Raw genomic sequence first — 16,301 nt, 5'->3', positions numbered from 1 at the left:
ACAGGAGATTTGCGATGCGGCTTGTTGGGCATCCCCTCATACTTATATGAGGTTCTATCGGTTAGATGTCACTGCTCCTTCTTTGGTGCATACTGTCCTCAGTGTCGGGGCCTCTGAGGGTTGATACGTGAGACCACCTGGCTTCGGAGAGCATGTGCGATACGGGAGTTGGCCATATCCCACAGTGAGATATAGAAACAAATAATTGAAAGGGAACGTAAGGTTACTTGCATAACCCCGGTTCTCTGATATTATGAGTGAGATATCTCACCACATTTCTCTACTCGCAAGAGTGTGAGGACGTTTGGCATGCTCGAGAATGACCAGAGGGCGGGTGACAGACATGTATGATTGGTTCTTCGAGCTACTTAGAGATTCTGGTGAATCCTATAGTGAAATATCTCACTTATAATATCAGAGAGCTGGGGTTACGCAAGTAACCTTAAGTTTCCTCGAGAGCATATCCTCTTTGTCCTGGTCTTCTCAAGAAAATAATGTCTCACAAATCCTATAAACCCATACACAATGTTTCTGGCAATGAGTGAACAATGCATAGGATATACTGTACAAGACCAACGTGTCTAATGCCAGTAAAAAGTGGTTTGAGTTCCACAGCGAAGGCAAAATATAATTCTTCCCATGCTGTGAGAAAGCATGTTTGAAATAATACGCCGTAAAAGTTTATTTTGTTTCATATAGGTCATACTGTTTATATTATTTTATTGATAACACAAACCTAAACTCACATTCATTCTCTCAGCTCTAGAAGAATGTTGCTTTTGTCTTCCTCAGGAAACATGGTTACGGACTTTGATTGAATAGAACCCCAACAACTGTTCCACTTAAAGCCGAAAATCTATGAAAACGGTATATTCTACTAAATAGTCTTATGGAAATCAAACCCAGCCCCAACAACTGGAAATAAAGCCTGCAGCTATGTTTCACTTGGTTTTCTGGCCAAATCTCTCCATGTTTCCATCAATGTGTATAAGCTGTTCCATATGGAGCGATGTAAGAAGAGGGAGTTGAGAAGACAAGGGGGACTTATTTGTATGTTTTGTATTAGTTCTTGTTATCATTGTATGTGAATTATTTCATACTCCCCCAAAGGTCTTACATAGAGGCCAATGTAATATTTATGGAGGGCTTTGATGAGGTCTCTTTAAGGAACAGATTGCAGGAGATTTCCCCTTTAGGTAATCTGCTGAATATCTTTCCCATGGTTGCACCATCCCATCTGAACAACCAGACAATAGTATACCACCTAGGATAATGCAAGCTTGTTCTTGTGTTACCGTAAATATAGAGGTTTGACTGGAGAGGCATGTTCAGACGTTTCACCCAAAAAAACTTTCCTGTCAGAATCCCTCTTTTAGGAATTCACTATATGTGTGGTTCACTGAACACATCATATGGAATACCATGCAGAAAACTGAACTTAAAAGTCATCTATAATGTTCAAAGTTGTTGGGGGAGGAATTTAAAAACAGCCCTAGAACAAATCTGTGGACAAGTGTTTGGCTGACTATTATTAGATACCTCAAACTCTCCAATCTGTGTCTGTTATCAGATTCAAAATCTCAATAAATCTTCCCATAACTTATTACTTTTTTATTACTTCTAAAAGGAAAGAAGTAAATCAATAATACGTTATACCCAATAAACAACTCTAACCTCCTACACTCATTTCCTACTTTTCTTCAAAGTTCCCCAACCCCAATGATAAAAGAAAATAGTATCCCTCAGATCAGTATCTGCACTCCCTGGCACATATTGTTACAGGTACCTTTGAAACAAAAAGGATCTTTGATTTCACTCACACACAGGTACCCATTAACCTCTACGGGATCGGTGTCACGTATACGGGTCCTTAAGAGGTTAAAGAGGACCTCTAGCGGCTGTGGCAAAGCAACAAGGTCAACCTCCCGAGCTGCCACCTACTGCTGGAGGGCCCTGTACCTAGACAATAGACTGTTGTTCTAACAGCGTTGAATGAGGGGTGCCAAGCTAAACGGATCTGCACCTCTCACACTTACATAAACACTGACATATGCACATTCCATAGCACAGGGAATTATCAATCAAGTATTACTCAACCACAAGAACTATCCTTCAAATCAAATCAAAGTTTATTGGTTGCGTACACAGATTTGCAGATGTTATCACAGGTGCAGCGAAATGCTTGTGTTTCTAGCTCCAACAGTGCAATAATACCTAGCAATAAAAAAAATGAAAAAACAATACACACATAATCCAGAACAATTATGAAATTAAGAAATATCAGAACGAGCAATGTCAGACACCGGAATATAAATATATATATATATACACATACATATAAAAGGTGTGTAAAGAAAGTCAGTATATGAATAGAAAATATGTGTACAAGGCCTCCCGAGTGGCACAGAGGTCTAAGGCACTGCACTTGGCTCATCGCGCTCTAGAGACTCCTTGTGAAAACACCTGCAGGCTGACTTTGGTCATCATTTGAATGGTGTTTCCTCTGACACATTGGTGCAGCTGGCTTCCGGGTTAAGCAAGCGGGTGTTAAGAAGCGCGGCTTGGCAGGTCATGTTTCGGAGGACGCATGACTCGACCTTCGCCTCTCCCAAGCCCGTTTGAGAGTTGCAGCGATGAGAAGATCGTAATCACGAAATTGGGGAGAAAAAGAGGGTACAAATTACAAAAGAACAAAATTAAAAGAATGTGTGTACAGCAGTAGTTATATAGGATGAGCCATCCGTAGAATATAGTATAGACAGTTGAAGTCGGAATTTAACATACACCTTAGCCAAATACATTTAAACTCAGTTTTTCACAATTCCTGACATTTAATCCTAGTAAAAATTCCCTGTCTTAGGTCAGTTAGGATCACCACTTTATATTAAGAATGTGAAATGTCAGAATAATAGTAGAGAGAATGATTTATTTCAACTTTTATTTCTTTCATCACATTCCCAGTTGGTCAGAAGTTTACATACACTCAATTAGTATTTGGTAGCATTGCCTTTAAATTGTTTAACTTGGGTCAAACGTTTCGGGTAGCCTTCCACAAGCTTCCCACAATAAGTTGGGTGAAATTTGGCCCATTCCTCCTGACAGAGCTGATGTAACTGAGTCAGGTTTGTAGGCCTCCTTGCTCACACATGCTTTTTCAGTTCTGCCCACACATTTCTATAAGATTGAGGTCAGGGCTTTGTGATGGCCACTCCAATACCTTGACTTTGTTGTCCTTAAGCCATTTTGCCACAACGTTGGAAGTATGCTTGGGGTCATTGTCCATTTGGAAGACCCATTTGCAACCGATGTTTAACTTCCTGACTGATGTCTTGAGACATTGCTTCAATATATCCACATAATTTTCCTTCCTCATGATGCCATCTATTTTGTGAAGTGCACCTGTCCCTCCTGCAGCAAAGCACCGCCACAGCATGATGCTGCCACCCCTGTGCTTCACGGTTGGGATGGTGTTCTTCGGCTTGCAACAACCTCCTTTTTCCTCTAAACATAACGATGGTCATTATGGCCAAACAGTTCTATTTTTGTTTCATCAGACCAGAGGACATTTCTCCAAAAAGTACAATCTTTGGCCCATGTGCAGTTGCAAACCGTAGTCTGGCTTTTTTATGGCGGTTTTGGAGCAGTGGCTTCTTCCTTGCTGAACGGCCTTTCAGGTTATGTCGATATAGGACTCGTTTTTATTGTGGATATAGATACTTTTGTACATGTTTCCTTTATAAGGTCCTTTGCTGTTGTTCTGGGATTGATTTGCACTTTTCGCACACAAAGTATGTTCATTTCTAGGAGACAGAACGCTTCTCCTTCCTGAGCGGTATGACGGCTGTGTGGTCCCATGGTGTTTATACTTGCGTACTATTGTTCGTACCGATGAACGTGGTACCTTCAGGCGTTTGGAAATTGCTCCCAAGGATGAACCAGACAGATTTCTTTCTGAAGTCTTGGCTGATTGCTTTTCATTTTCCCATGATGTCAAGCAAAGTGGCACTGAGTTTGAAGGTAGGCCTTCAAATACATCCACAGGTACACCTCCAATTGACTAAAATGATGTCAATTAGCCTATCAGAAGCTTCTAAAGCCATGACATCATTTTCTGGAATTTTCCAAGCTGTTTAAAGGCACAATCAACTTAGTGTATGTAAACTTCTGACCCACTAGAATTGTGATACAGTGAATTATAAGTGAAATAATCTGTCTGTAAACAATCGTTGGAAAAAGTACTTGTGTCATGCACAAAGTAGCTGTCCTAACCGACTTGCCAAAACTATAGTTTGTTAACAAGAAATTTTGGGGTGGTTGAAAAATGAGTTTTAATGACTCCAACAAAAGTGTATGTAAACTTCTGACTTCAACTGTACATACATATAAAGTGGGTAAAACAGTATGTAAACATTATTAAATTGACCAGTGTTCAATGACTAGAATACAGTATATATACTTTTTAACCAAAGCGTCAAATCGTTACAGCTCTGAAGTTCACAAGCAATGTCATTCAATAAAAAATGTATTGGCTAGATATTTCAACTCTGTATGGCAAGCGTGACTGTCTGACTGAAAACGTTTGAGGCTGCTTTGAGCCACAGCTCTATCTAGCTACGTTACCAATCTAATCATGTCATCACATCATTGTTTCTGCGAGACAGCGTGGTATCGAGAATCATCACGATCAAATGAAAAATCATGTAGTGTGTGACCCCTGTCTGTGCCACTACGTTGGCAAGACAAAAAACTACAGGAAAGATGGTTGTTTAATGTGAGAGGCTCAGTGATGTTAGAGTTAGGAGTTAGGTTAAAGGGTTAAGGTTAGGGCTAGGGTTAGGGGAAAGGTTAGCTAACATGCTAAGTAATTGCAAAGTAGCTAAAAAAGTACTAAGTAGTTGTAAAGTTGCTAATTAGCTAAAGTTGTCCGTGATGAGATTCAAACACACAAACTTTGGGTTGCTAGACGTTTGCATTATATGTTGGTTTTTGCGTTAAGTAACCTTCTGTCTAATGTAACCATACCAAACGTAACATACCATATTAATTTGAGTGTCCCGGATTTTTGTTTACTACTATATGTTACGTCTAGTCTATGAGACTAGGCTATTCTATTTTTAAGATACACTTTTAGAACTAGAACACAGAATAAAGTGTCTTAGTTGGAGCCAAGGTGAGATTAAATGACATGACAATACATTACTGTTTCTGGCCCCCTGACATTATATGATTTGAGAAACAAGAGTTCATTAACCCAAAACAAGAGAATCAAAATTATGTTGCAAGTAAATCATACAATATTGGCATTTGTGTCCCTACTTTTGGAGTACAATACTGTGCATGAGAAAAGTTAGCTTAAAGGCCTCCTACTGGTCTGTAATGATTGCAAGACCTTTGGCCTGGGTATCAAGACCATTATACCGGGTGGGGGTGGGAGCGGGGGCACATTATTATGAAATACACCCTGTATTATGGCTGTTCACTAAAGAATAATACTCACTTATCTTAATTCCCACACTGCTGGAATGGTGGGAGAATAATTTCCATCAAATAAAACGATGCCGACAGAAATAATCCTCTAGATGGCGCTATCGGGTAAGGTCCGCCATCGGGTAAGGTTTGGCCTCACACATTTTCACTTTATTTTTACCACAACAAGGCTATTCTCAAAATACGTCAGATATGAGCTTTTATGATTTTAAATCAAAATCGAATCAAATTGTATACGTCACATGCTTCATAAACAACAGGTGTAGACTAACAGTGAAATACTTACTTCCCAACAATGCAGAGAGAAAAATATAAAAATAATTTACAAATAATAACAGAATAAATACACAATAAGGAATGATAACTAGGCTATACCGAGTCAATGTGCAGGGGTATGAGGACATTTAGGTAGATATGTACATGTAGGTTGGGCGGCAGGTAGCCTAGCGGTTAAGAGCGTTGGGCCAGTAACTGAAAGGTCACAGGTTTGAATCTGCAAGCCAGCTAGGTTAAAAATCTGATGATGTGCCCTTGAGCAAGGTACTTAACCCAAACTGCTCCTGTAAGTCTCTCTGGATAAGAGTCTGCTAAATGACAAAAATGTAGGGGTAAAGTGACTAGGCAGCAGCGTATGTGATGAGTTAGTCTGCAGTCCGTAAAATAATATCGCCTACTAGCCAGGAATTTAATTGAATTCACAAACATTTCCCAAGAGGCATTTAGGCTACAATTTAGATGGGAGTATAAAATTAAGAAGAAAGAACATCCCTTGTAACATTATTGTTTCACATCCAATCTGTGGGACAGACTCCACCCTGTATCCAATATGGTCAAGTCCTTCCCACCTATCCATAATCAACCATAAGAATTTTCACTTGTCTCATTCACCTCCAACAGGGATCATACCTATCACTTACAGCGAAGGCAACGCAATGATTTTCACCTGAGAGGATTCCAAATTAATTTCGGATTAATTTCCATTGAGAGATCACTGACATTTTCTTTAATCATGGCCATTTTCTTATAAAATGTGGATATTTCAAACTACTTGATTTCTTTTAGAATTCGCTGCAGATAGTTTCAAAGGCATAGATTTTTGATTGACAACTTATCAATTAGGCACCTGGTAATTTAGGAGATGATGTCTAGGTTGCAGCAATTGCTCCTGTTGTGGTGCGCCATTGCTCTTACTTGGGCACCAGTCGCATCCAGCGATGTGATGGAGAACTCTTTGACAGATGTCCATGATGGAATTAAAGAGCAACTAGAACAGACCGACAGACCACTTCTGGATGATGAAATGGACAACCAGGAGAACGTTTTAACTCAGGTATTTACGACCTTGCTCTGGATTTGTTCGGATTGATTAGATAGGCTAGTTTTACACATAGCCTACCTATCCAAAGCCAGGTAAGGCAGTTCATGAGAACAGGGGTGAGGAAGAAAAATGACATTTTCCCAAGCATTATAATACCGTTTGAGTATAGAATATTAATAATTGATACTTGATAGTCTATGAATACTGGCCTGGGAAAAGTTTAACTATTATGTTGCGCACTTATCATGCGTAATTACACATGCACTCAGCGCATTGCCATTTTAGTCAGTATTGGCGTTTTGCAATGAACCATAAAGCATCTGCAAAGCGATAAGTTGAAGGTGGTTGTTTTGCCCAGCAAACCAGAATTGGTTCTGTGAACGTTCCCAGAGCATTCATTAGGTTGCCCCAAAAGTTATAACACAAAAACGGTCCAGTTGTGGTGATGATTATACAATGTTTGTATTAAACATTTGCCTGATGTTGCAAGAACATTCCCAGAACCCATTTTGTTATTACATTACCTGGAACCCTAATAAGAACCTTAGGGGAATGTTCTGTGGTGGTTGTGACAGATGTTGTGCACAACATTTTAGCGAACATTAGGAGAACATTCCAAAGATATTTCATTTAAAACATTTTCTGGGAAGGAAGAAAAAACATTTTGTTATCAAAAACATAATTTGAATGTTTTTGAGATGTTATCATCCTAGATAAAGCCCTTACTTTATGGGAATGTTAGCGAATGTTCTGGGAATGGTCCCGGTCTGCTTGGTAGTTACTTTGTAAGTGGTTAAAACAACAGTATTTGTTCGACATTAGTCGATTTTTAGTCATTAAACCATTTTCAATGTGCAGTGTGCATAGAGTATTTGGTATCTGAGAGATGAGATGGTAGTTTTCCCTATGTAGAGTTAAATGTATGCATTCTCATTAATATGCTGTGTTGATCCATATAAGTAATCAATTTAAATAGTTCCTTATATCCTATAAGTAATTGCACCAATGCATGTGTCTGTCAATGCCTTGTGACTGTGTGAATTGTGTAATGCTGTGCTCCTCATTGGTGGACTACCCATGCTCTACCCATCTCTTCTCCGTTGTAGCTGCTGGGTGATTATGACAAAGTGAAAACGCTGTCGGAAGGCTCTGACTGTCGCTGTAAATGTGTTGTCAGACCCCTGAGCAGAAGTGCCTGCAGGCGGATAGAGGAGGGTGCCGCAAAGGCTGAAGACTTTTACACAGTGGAGACTGTGACATCAGGGCCCAACTGTAAAAAGTGTACATGTATAGCCCCGCCCTCTGCTCTGAATCCCTGCGAGGGAGATTACAGGTTCAAGAAGCTGCAGGAAGCCGGGAAAGATGACATCAAGGTAATACACAAGCACCTGCCACTCTCTGAGGGGAAACAACATGACACTGGTTCCCTCTTAAAACAACCCCCATCTGTGTATTATCTTTGTCAAACAAGGAGTTACCCCATGTCCCTTTCCAATGGAATATTTCCTCATACTGTATTTGATCTGATGGAAATGTCCACATCATAAGCGGTTATTGAATACAGCATACATGACAGTAAGGCTTTACAACTAAAATAACAGGGAAAAATGTACTGTGATGATTCTGACTACTGTGATCTTTCTTTTACAGCTCTCAACAATAATGGAGTTACTGGAGGGAGCGTTTTACGGGATGGATCTGTTAAAGTTACACTCAGTTACAACTAAACTCCTCAACAGGGTTGACAATATAGAAAAGGTTTGTATACTGACACTCATACGCATTTCACAGTCATAGCTTATATACCTTAAAGTCTGTGTTTGTGGTACTGGCTTCTCACCCTTTTGCGTTGCCTCTGTGGGTGTCCAGACCTTTTCTCCTAACCACACGGAGAAGGACAAAGTGAGTGTGAGGAGTCGCTCTAGCGAGGAGAATGAGAGAGAGAAGCAGAGAAGAGCACAGCAGATGGAAAAGAGAAAACGTCTAACTGAGCTGGAGCCATCCCTGCAGAAGGATACGGCCGCAGCCTATGCTAACACAGAGGTAACGCACACGCACACACACACTATGCTAACACAGAGGTAACCAAGGCTGTCAGCCACTCTAGACTTAAGAGTGGAAACGATGGCAAGGCATTAAGGTAGCCAGTAGCCTGGCAGCGTCTTTAATACAGTGTGGCGAGTTCCAAAGTAGTCTGGTTTCTTGACTACAACAGTTTCCAGACAGCCCAGAAAACAATTTGACCTCAGAGTATTTGACAATAAAATGATTGTCTTACTTTGAACCTCGACTGCATAAATTTTCACAAAACCAACGCGATCAAAAGCATAACATTTGGTTCTGTAGCCTAGTATTACAATTTAGAATCAGAAACAGAAACCTTTACTGCCATCCAACAAACAAATGGTTGCTAAGAATTTATTGTGTAGTTAAAGTTCAACTTGTATAGTACAGTTGTCTCACTAAAAGCTTTACGATAACATGTGTGATTTGGTCCTTTGTGATTGGATCCTCCTATAGAAAAAGTATGAGGAGCGCTACGTGGGGGCCAAGGGCCAGGGGGCCACCAGGCCCATGCTGAAGAGGAGCCAGCCGGAGGACAGGGAGGAGCCCCAGTGGCCCCTGAAAGGCAAGGTGGGGCCCAACGGCATGGTCATCAGAGGGGTGACCTTCTACAAGGCCAACACAGTGGACGATGGAGGCGCTGAGGAGCTCAGTAAGTCCATTAATATACTGGACATACTAGAATAACTAACATAGCAGTAGTCCATCCAGTTCAGAACATACAGCAAATCTTCCCATTGATTTTAGTGTTGAAGGCTTCTTTTGGGGGGTCTCTACATTGGGGCTGTGCCTATAGACATGTTTTGTTCTGTGTTTTTAATTGGACATTGGAGAGGCTTCTTGAGTACATTGGTGTAGATGCTTCTTAACCCTTTGTGCTGCTCATTCACCACCAGCAGCAGAGGAAGCCCTGAGCGGTGATGGTTCCATGGACCTGCTCATCGATGACCAGCTCCTGAGACCCACCCAGCCCAGACCTGTGGCAGGCCCCCCGACACCTGCATCCCAAGACAGGAAGGGGAACCCAGACGACCAGGCCACTCATGCCCCCAAAACAGCCCCTAGTCCCCAAAGGAATCCCACTACATCTGCCCCTGGAGCTACCGGGACACCATCAACCACTGTGTCCATCCCGACCACCACCACCATTCAAACCACAACTACGACTGCAACAACCACCATTACCACAACGGTTGCGCCCACCTCAACCACCACTCAACCAGCGACCACTAGAAAACCTGAAACCTTGTCTGTTTTGACCACGTCTCCAACCACTGCACTGCGACATGTCAACAGCACCACAGCCCCACCCAGCAAGGTGACTAGTGCGCCCAGACCCAAGCATCACATCAGCTGGACAGAGGGCCACTCAGAGGTTCCCTCGGCGATCCCTAAAGTCCCTGGTAAAAAAATATATTTGGTCGATTTGATTTTCCAAAGTTACATTTTAATTTGATGCTGAAATAAAGCCTTATGGTGTGTTATACACCATATTGATATTTTCAGGGGGAAAATAGTGTTATTTGTTCGATCTTTAAATACTTGAAGAAAGTACAGATGTTGTCTTTATCTCTGTATGTTTACTTACAGGCATGTGCAAAGACACTCTGGCCACCATCTCTGACCCAGTGACCCATAATACCTACGGCCGGAAGGAAGGGGCCTGGATGAAGGACCCGAAGGGCAACGGAAATGTAATCTATGTCACCAACTACTACTATGGCAACAACCTACTGGAATTCCGCGACATGGACACCTTCAAACAAGGTATTCTCACAATTGACTAGTCTCAAAACCGAGTAGCTGTTTTTGTTCTGGGTGCCAAGATTACAAGACAAACATGGCAATAGATTAATGTAATGGTGGAATTTGATTTGTGCAATGTGCGTTGCTCAGTATTTAGAATACTCTTATTTCTGCATTGTCTTGTTTCCTGTCAGGACGCTTCACCAATTCCTACAAGCTGCCGTACAACTGGATCGGCACGGGCCACGTCGTATACAATGGAGCCTTCTACTACAACCGGGCCTTCTCCCGTGACATCATCAAGTTTGACCTGCGTCTGCGCTACGTTGCGGCCTGGACAACGCTGCACGATGCAGTGTTCGAGGAGGAGGACACCTCATGGAGGTGGCGAGGACACTCGGACATCGACTTTGGGGTGGACGAGAGCGGACTATGGTTGGTGTACCCTGCGCTGGACGAGGAGGGCTTCCACCAGGAAGTAATCATGCTAAACCGTGTGAACCCGGCTGACCTCAGCCTCCAGAGTACGTTCAGAACAGGCCTGAGGAGACACTTCTACGGAAACTCCTTTGTCATCTGTGGCGTCCTGTACGCGGTGGACAACTATGAGCGTATCCACGCCAATATATCCTACGCCTTTGACACGCACACACACACCCAGATGATCCCCAGATTACCGTTCACGAACAACTACACGTACACGACGCAAATCGACTACAACCCCAAGGACAAAAAGCTGTACACATGGGACAACGGTCACCAGGTGACCTACGATGTTATATTTGCATATTAAAACCTGTGGAGTAGTGATATAATAAAAAGGGACCAGCACTTTTTTGTATAAAAGTAAAAATAAAATAAAAATGTATGTCTTAGTGGCTTGTAGAGCAGTCTACAGGGCCATCATGTTTTGTACTGTATAATCCCATTTTTGTTGCTCTGTCTTTTACTGCTAAAAATGTCCATGTTGTCCCAGCGCATGTTGTTGTATTTTATATAATGGTCACAGTCTTTAACTGCCCAAAAATGCAGCAGGCAACATCATTCAGCGAAGCAAGACAAGGTATTTTCTTACTGCTTGTTAGAAGTTTAAAGTATATGTTGTATATACTGTAATTTAAAATACAACTTTTAATAAAATATGCATTCAAACATGAATGCTGACACACAAACAAGTCATCAATATTAGGATTTGTATTGTCCATGGTTTTATTTCTGAAAACATTTTTAAGGTGCTGCAAATACCATGACAAACCCTTAAGCAACTCAAACAAAATTAAGTCATTACACCCTCATTTTACAAATTTCTGTAAATAATGGCCACATTATAACTTACATTTACATCATGTTTGTATGATACATACTAATGAGTCTTGCATATATTGTTTGAATGTTTCTTTTTGCTCACTCACCATGGCTTAAAAAGTAACAATCATAACGCCACAGGATAGGTCTATTAACTTTTAAATATGTGCAAAGGATATTGTTAACATGGCTTAAATCCATCAATAGGGTCCAGAATCAATTAATGTTTGTATTAAGCTTTTTTCAATTTAGTTCCATTTTGGCGCAACTAAAAGAGTGCTATAGCTGTAGGTTCAAGACAGTGAAGGATTTTTTAAGGGGTTCCACAGGGTTCAACTTTAAGTCTACTATTTATTCTACCAATTTACCTACAGTAGATGCCTGCGTTGGCAGCCTGTCCATTTAACATGAACCAGACGCTCTAAACCAAGCAGTATGGAAGTAAACAGTTACTGGACAACTTCTTAATAGGTCTTAATTGAGTTGGAACATCAGAGGCACAAGGAACATTTCCAGAGAGGAAGACAAGGCTAGATTTTTTGTCACAGTTTATTAATACACCAAAAGGTTGTTAAAAGGATAGTTTTTCAGATTGCCAGGCCTTTTAGGTAAGGCCAAGTTCAGGCAGAGTCTGATAGAACACCAACCGAAGCTGCTGCCTTTCCGTTGGCATGGGTGGATTGGAAGTCAGTGGTGTTGGCACGTAGGAACTCTGGGATGGTGGAGGTTTTGATGTGGAGGATCTTGGTGTCCATGACCTCACAGTCAATCTGCATCATCACCTCAAATGTGTTGTCCTTGATAACAGAGTCTGTAATGAAATACAATAAGTGAAAAATATGATTATAATGAACATCAAAACCATTCATTAGTTTATATTCAGTCATCCGGAGTCTAGATACCTCAACAGTCAGTTGCCACATCTGAAGTTTCATGTAATACAAGCCTCAGCTACAGCACCATCAGCACTTCTTAGTAGACATCCAATGTTTGGATTTTGAGTTTCACTGTAAAGGCCATTTGAGAGGATCTCCTGAGGAGATCCCCTTATACTGTCTCTCCAAAACGATCCCATCCCTAAGTCTGTCGTCTTTGTACTCTAGATCCCAAATGCAATAGTCATTATCTGGTTCACCGCCTTCTCCCGGAGACCCTGTCTGGCGTCAGGTGACTGAGGAGCCTGCATTACTACTGCTGGAGGGTGAACCCCAGCTCCTAGAAGAACACCTGCTGAAGCCATAAGCCACAAGACCGGCCAGGTCCACGTGGCTTAGCTAGCAGGAGGGATTTACTGGCACATGGAGGGATCAGGTTTTGGATCTAAAGGTGATTAATGCATACGGAAATTACATCGAAAAGGTTACGTAAGCGGTGAATTTTGCGGACACGTGGTAATGTAGTTCGAGGGAATTATGTGGGTGTTTTCTACTGTAAGTTTGATGATAAGAATAAAGCTGATTTGGATGGTCCTTCAAACTTTATGACAATTGTATTACGTTTGTGATTGGACTTTCTGATATGAACATTGATTGAGAGAGAAAAGAGTTGCGCACTCGGCAGAGAAAACCATGACCGTCAACTGTGAAGACTTTATGTAAAACGGAGCTGTATACAAGTTATAAAAGACGATGCATACCTGCATTCATGCTAATCCACTATATAAAAATATTACCCAATAAAGTGAGATAAATATGCCTTGTACATTAAATTACATTGAATTTAACACATTCTTTTGTCACTGTTCTTTTTCATGAGTGCTGAATCCGACAGTATTTTTGTGCAGTGAATCAGAGTTTTTGAACACCTGCATTGTCTCGAGATGACAGTTTTAAGGTGTTCAGTTGTTTGGGAGAAAGATTATTATTCCTTATGGCACACCTGTGAATTGATACAAACCTGGGGTTGGAACCGGGTTAGGGAACAGAACCAAAAACCTGAAAATAACAACATCTTTCGAGGAACAGAATCAGAACTGGGAACGAAAGTGATTTACACTGTTCCGGAACAGAAATGTTATGTTAAAAGCATGGGAATCATTTAATAATGTTATTTTATGTTCCGGGCATTTATTTCAGTCCCACAAAAAAATGCAACAAACAAAGTGCCTATGCAATGCTCTCACTGTCACTCAGAAACGTATTCCAGTGTCTGCCTGCCAGCTGAAAATCTTTGCCAGTGTGTGCGTGTAGGCTACCTGCCCCTCGGAAGCGTAGGCTACTGTAGCTTACAATACGTTACAAGCATGATTCAGAAATTAGGGAGAGATGTTTAATTGGATACATTTTTTCAATGCTAGTTAAGGATACTTTAGTTAGCACGTTTCACATTGGATTTATTTCCTTACAAAACGTTCTGACGTGTTTTTATTTCTGGTGCCGCTCTGCACACACAAGCTTGTAAGCTAGCTAGCTTGCTATCTAGCTCTGGTCCAACGTTAATCAAACTCTCAGAAGTTCAAAGACATTCAAAGTTCCTCCATAGAAGCCGTTCCTCCATAGGTATACAGTGAGGGAAAAAAGTATTTGATCCCCTGCTGATTTTGTACGTTTGCCCACTGACAAAGACATGATCAGTCTATAATTTTAATGGTAGGTTTATTTGAACAGTGAGAGACAGAATAACAACAAAAAAATCCAGAAAAACGCATGTCAAAAATGTTATAAATTGATTTCCATTTTAATGAGGGAAATAAGTATTTGACCCCTCTGCAAAACATGACTCAGTACTTGGTGGCAAAACCCTTGTTGGCAATCACAGAGGTCAGACGTTTCTTGTAGTTGGCCACCAGGTTTACACACATCTCAGGAGGGATTTTGTCCCACTCCTCTTTGCAGATCTTCTCCAAGTCATTAAGGTTTCGAGGCTGACGTTTGGCAACTCGAACCTTCAGCTCCCTCCACAGATTTTCTATGGGATTAAGGTCTGGAGACTGGCTAGGCCACTCCAGGACCTTAATGTGCCTCTTCTTGAGCCACTCCTTTGTTGCCTTGGTCATGTGTTTTGGGTCATTGTCATGCTGGAATACCCATCCACGACCCCTTTTCAATGCCCTGGCTGAGGGAATGAGGTTCTCACCCAAGATTTGACAGTACATGGCCCCGTCCATCGTCCCTTTGATGCGGTGAAGTTGTCCTGTCCCCTTAGCAGAAAAACACCCCCAAAGCATAATGTTTCCACCTCCCTGTTTGACGGTGGGGATGGTGTTCTTGGGGTCATAGGCAGCATTCCTCCTCCTCCAAACGAGGAGTTGATGCCAAAGAGCTCGATTTTGGTCTCATCTGACCACAACACTTTCACCCAGTTCTCCTCTGAATCATTCAGATGTTCATTGGCAAACTTCAGACGGCCCTGTATATGTGCTTTCTTGAGCAGGGGGACCTTGCGGGTGCTGCAGGATTTCAGTCCTTCACGGCGTAGTGTGTTACCAATTGTTTTCTTGATGACTATGGTCCCAGCTGCCTTGAGATCAAGACAAGATCCTCCCGTGTAGTTCTGGGCTGATTCCTCACCATTCTCATGATAATTGCAACTCCAAGAGGTGAGATCTTGCATGGAGCCCCAGGCCGAGGGAGATTGACAGTTATTTTGTGTTTCTTCCATTTGCGAATAATCGCACCAACTATTGTCACCTTCTCACCAAGCTGCTTGGCGATGGTCTTGTAGCCCATTCCAGCCTTGTGTAGGTCTACAATCTTGTCCCTGACATCCTTGGAGAGCTCTTTGGTCTTGGCCATGGTGGAGAGTTTGGAATCTGATTGATTGATTGCTTCTGTGGACAGGTGTCTTTTATACAGGTAACAAACTGAGATTAGGAGCACTCCCTTTAAGAGTGTGCTCCTAATCTCAGCTCGTTACCTGTATAAAAGACACCTGGGAGGCAAAAATCTTTCTGATTGAGAGGGGGTCAAATACTTATTTCCCTCATTAAAATGCAAATCAATTAATAACATTTTTGACATGTGTTTTTCTGGATTTCTTTGTTCTCACTGTTCAAATAAACCTACCATTAAAATGTCTTTGTCAGTGGGCAAACGTACAAAATCAGCAGGGGATCAAATACTTTTTTCCCACACTGTAATTATGTGGGCCTAATTCAAATCATGCATGACATAACAAGATGTCCAACACTTCAAGCTAAGCCTCCTCCACCCTCTCTCGCACTCTCCCCACCTGCAAAATGTCAGTCGCATCTCACGCCTTACAATTGTCTGTCCACCATGCATGTAAATAACTATAGCGTGCCCGCACCAAGCTGCTCTATCTACACTGATTGGTGAAGTAATCTACTGTCGAGCTTAAAAAGGAACAGAAAGGAACGATATAAACCGGTACTTTATTTGGGTTCGAACCGGTTCAGAACTATATTTTGCAGGTCGGAACA

General features: G+C 41.6%; 2 protein-coding genes across 7 annotated transcripts in view; one reads left to right on the top strand and one right to left on the bottom strand.

The window, feature by feature from the left end:
- Positions 1 to 6,361: 6,361 nt before the first annotated feature.
- Positions 6,362 to 11,803, top strand: LOC121535093 (olfactomedin-like protein 2B). Of its 2 annotated transcripts, none has more exons than XM_041841806.1 (8): positions 6,362 to 6,817; positions 7,912 to 8,178; positions 8,456 to 8,563; positions 8,675 to 8,848; positions 9,326 to 9,521; positions 9,769 to 10,272; positions 10,460 to 10,636; positions 10,810 to 11,803. In XM_041841806.1, the coding sequence occupies exons 1-8, from the start codon at positions 6,626 to 6,628 to the stop codon at positions 11,406 to 11,408; spliced, it is 2,217 nt and encodes a 738-aa protein (XP_041697740.1). In that variant the 5' UTR covers positions 6,362 to 6,625; the 3' UTR covers positions 11,409 to 11,803. The 2 variants fall into 2 exon arrangements, with proteins under 2 accessions (XP_041697740.1, XP_041697738.1); XM_041841804.1 differs by having other exon boundaries at positions 9,766 to 10,272.
- Positions 11,804 to 12,451: 648 nt separating this feature from the next.
- The window catches only part of LOC121535094 (cyclic AMP-dependent transcription factor ATF-6 alpha), a 42,783-nt gene continuing 38,933 nt past the window's right edge, over positions 12,452 to 16,301 (bottom strand). For all 5 annotated transcript variants that reach the window (XM_041841811.2, XM_041841810.2, XM_041841807.2 and 2 more), the window contains exon 15: positions 12,452 to 12,731. In XM_041841811.2, coding sequence (XP_041697745.2) covers positions 12,541 to 12,731 — 191 coding nt within the window. In that variant the 3' untranslated portion in view covers positions 12,452 to 12,540. The remainder of the gene's footprint in view (positions 12,732 to 16,301) is intronic.

Source organism: Coregonus clupeaformis, chromosome 21 (assembly GCF_020615455.1).
Source record: "Coregonus clupeaformis isolate EN_2021a chromosome 21, ASM2061545v1, whole genome shotgun sequence".
In the NCBI taxonomy this organism is placed as follows: domain Eukaryota; kingdom Metazoa; phylum Chordata; class Actinopteri; order Salmoniformes; family Salmonidae; genus Coregonus; species Coregonus clupeaformis.
This window is presented reverse-complemented; position numbering and strand designations above follow the sequence as displayed.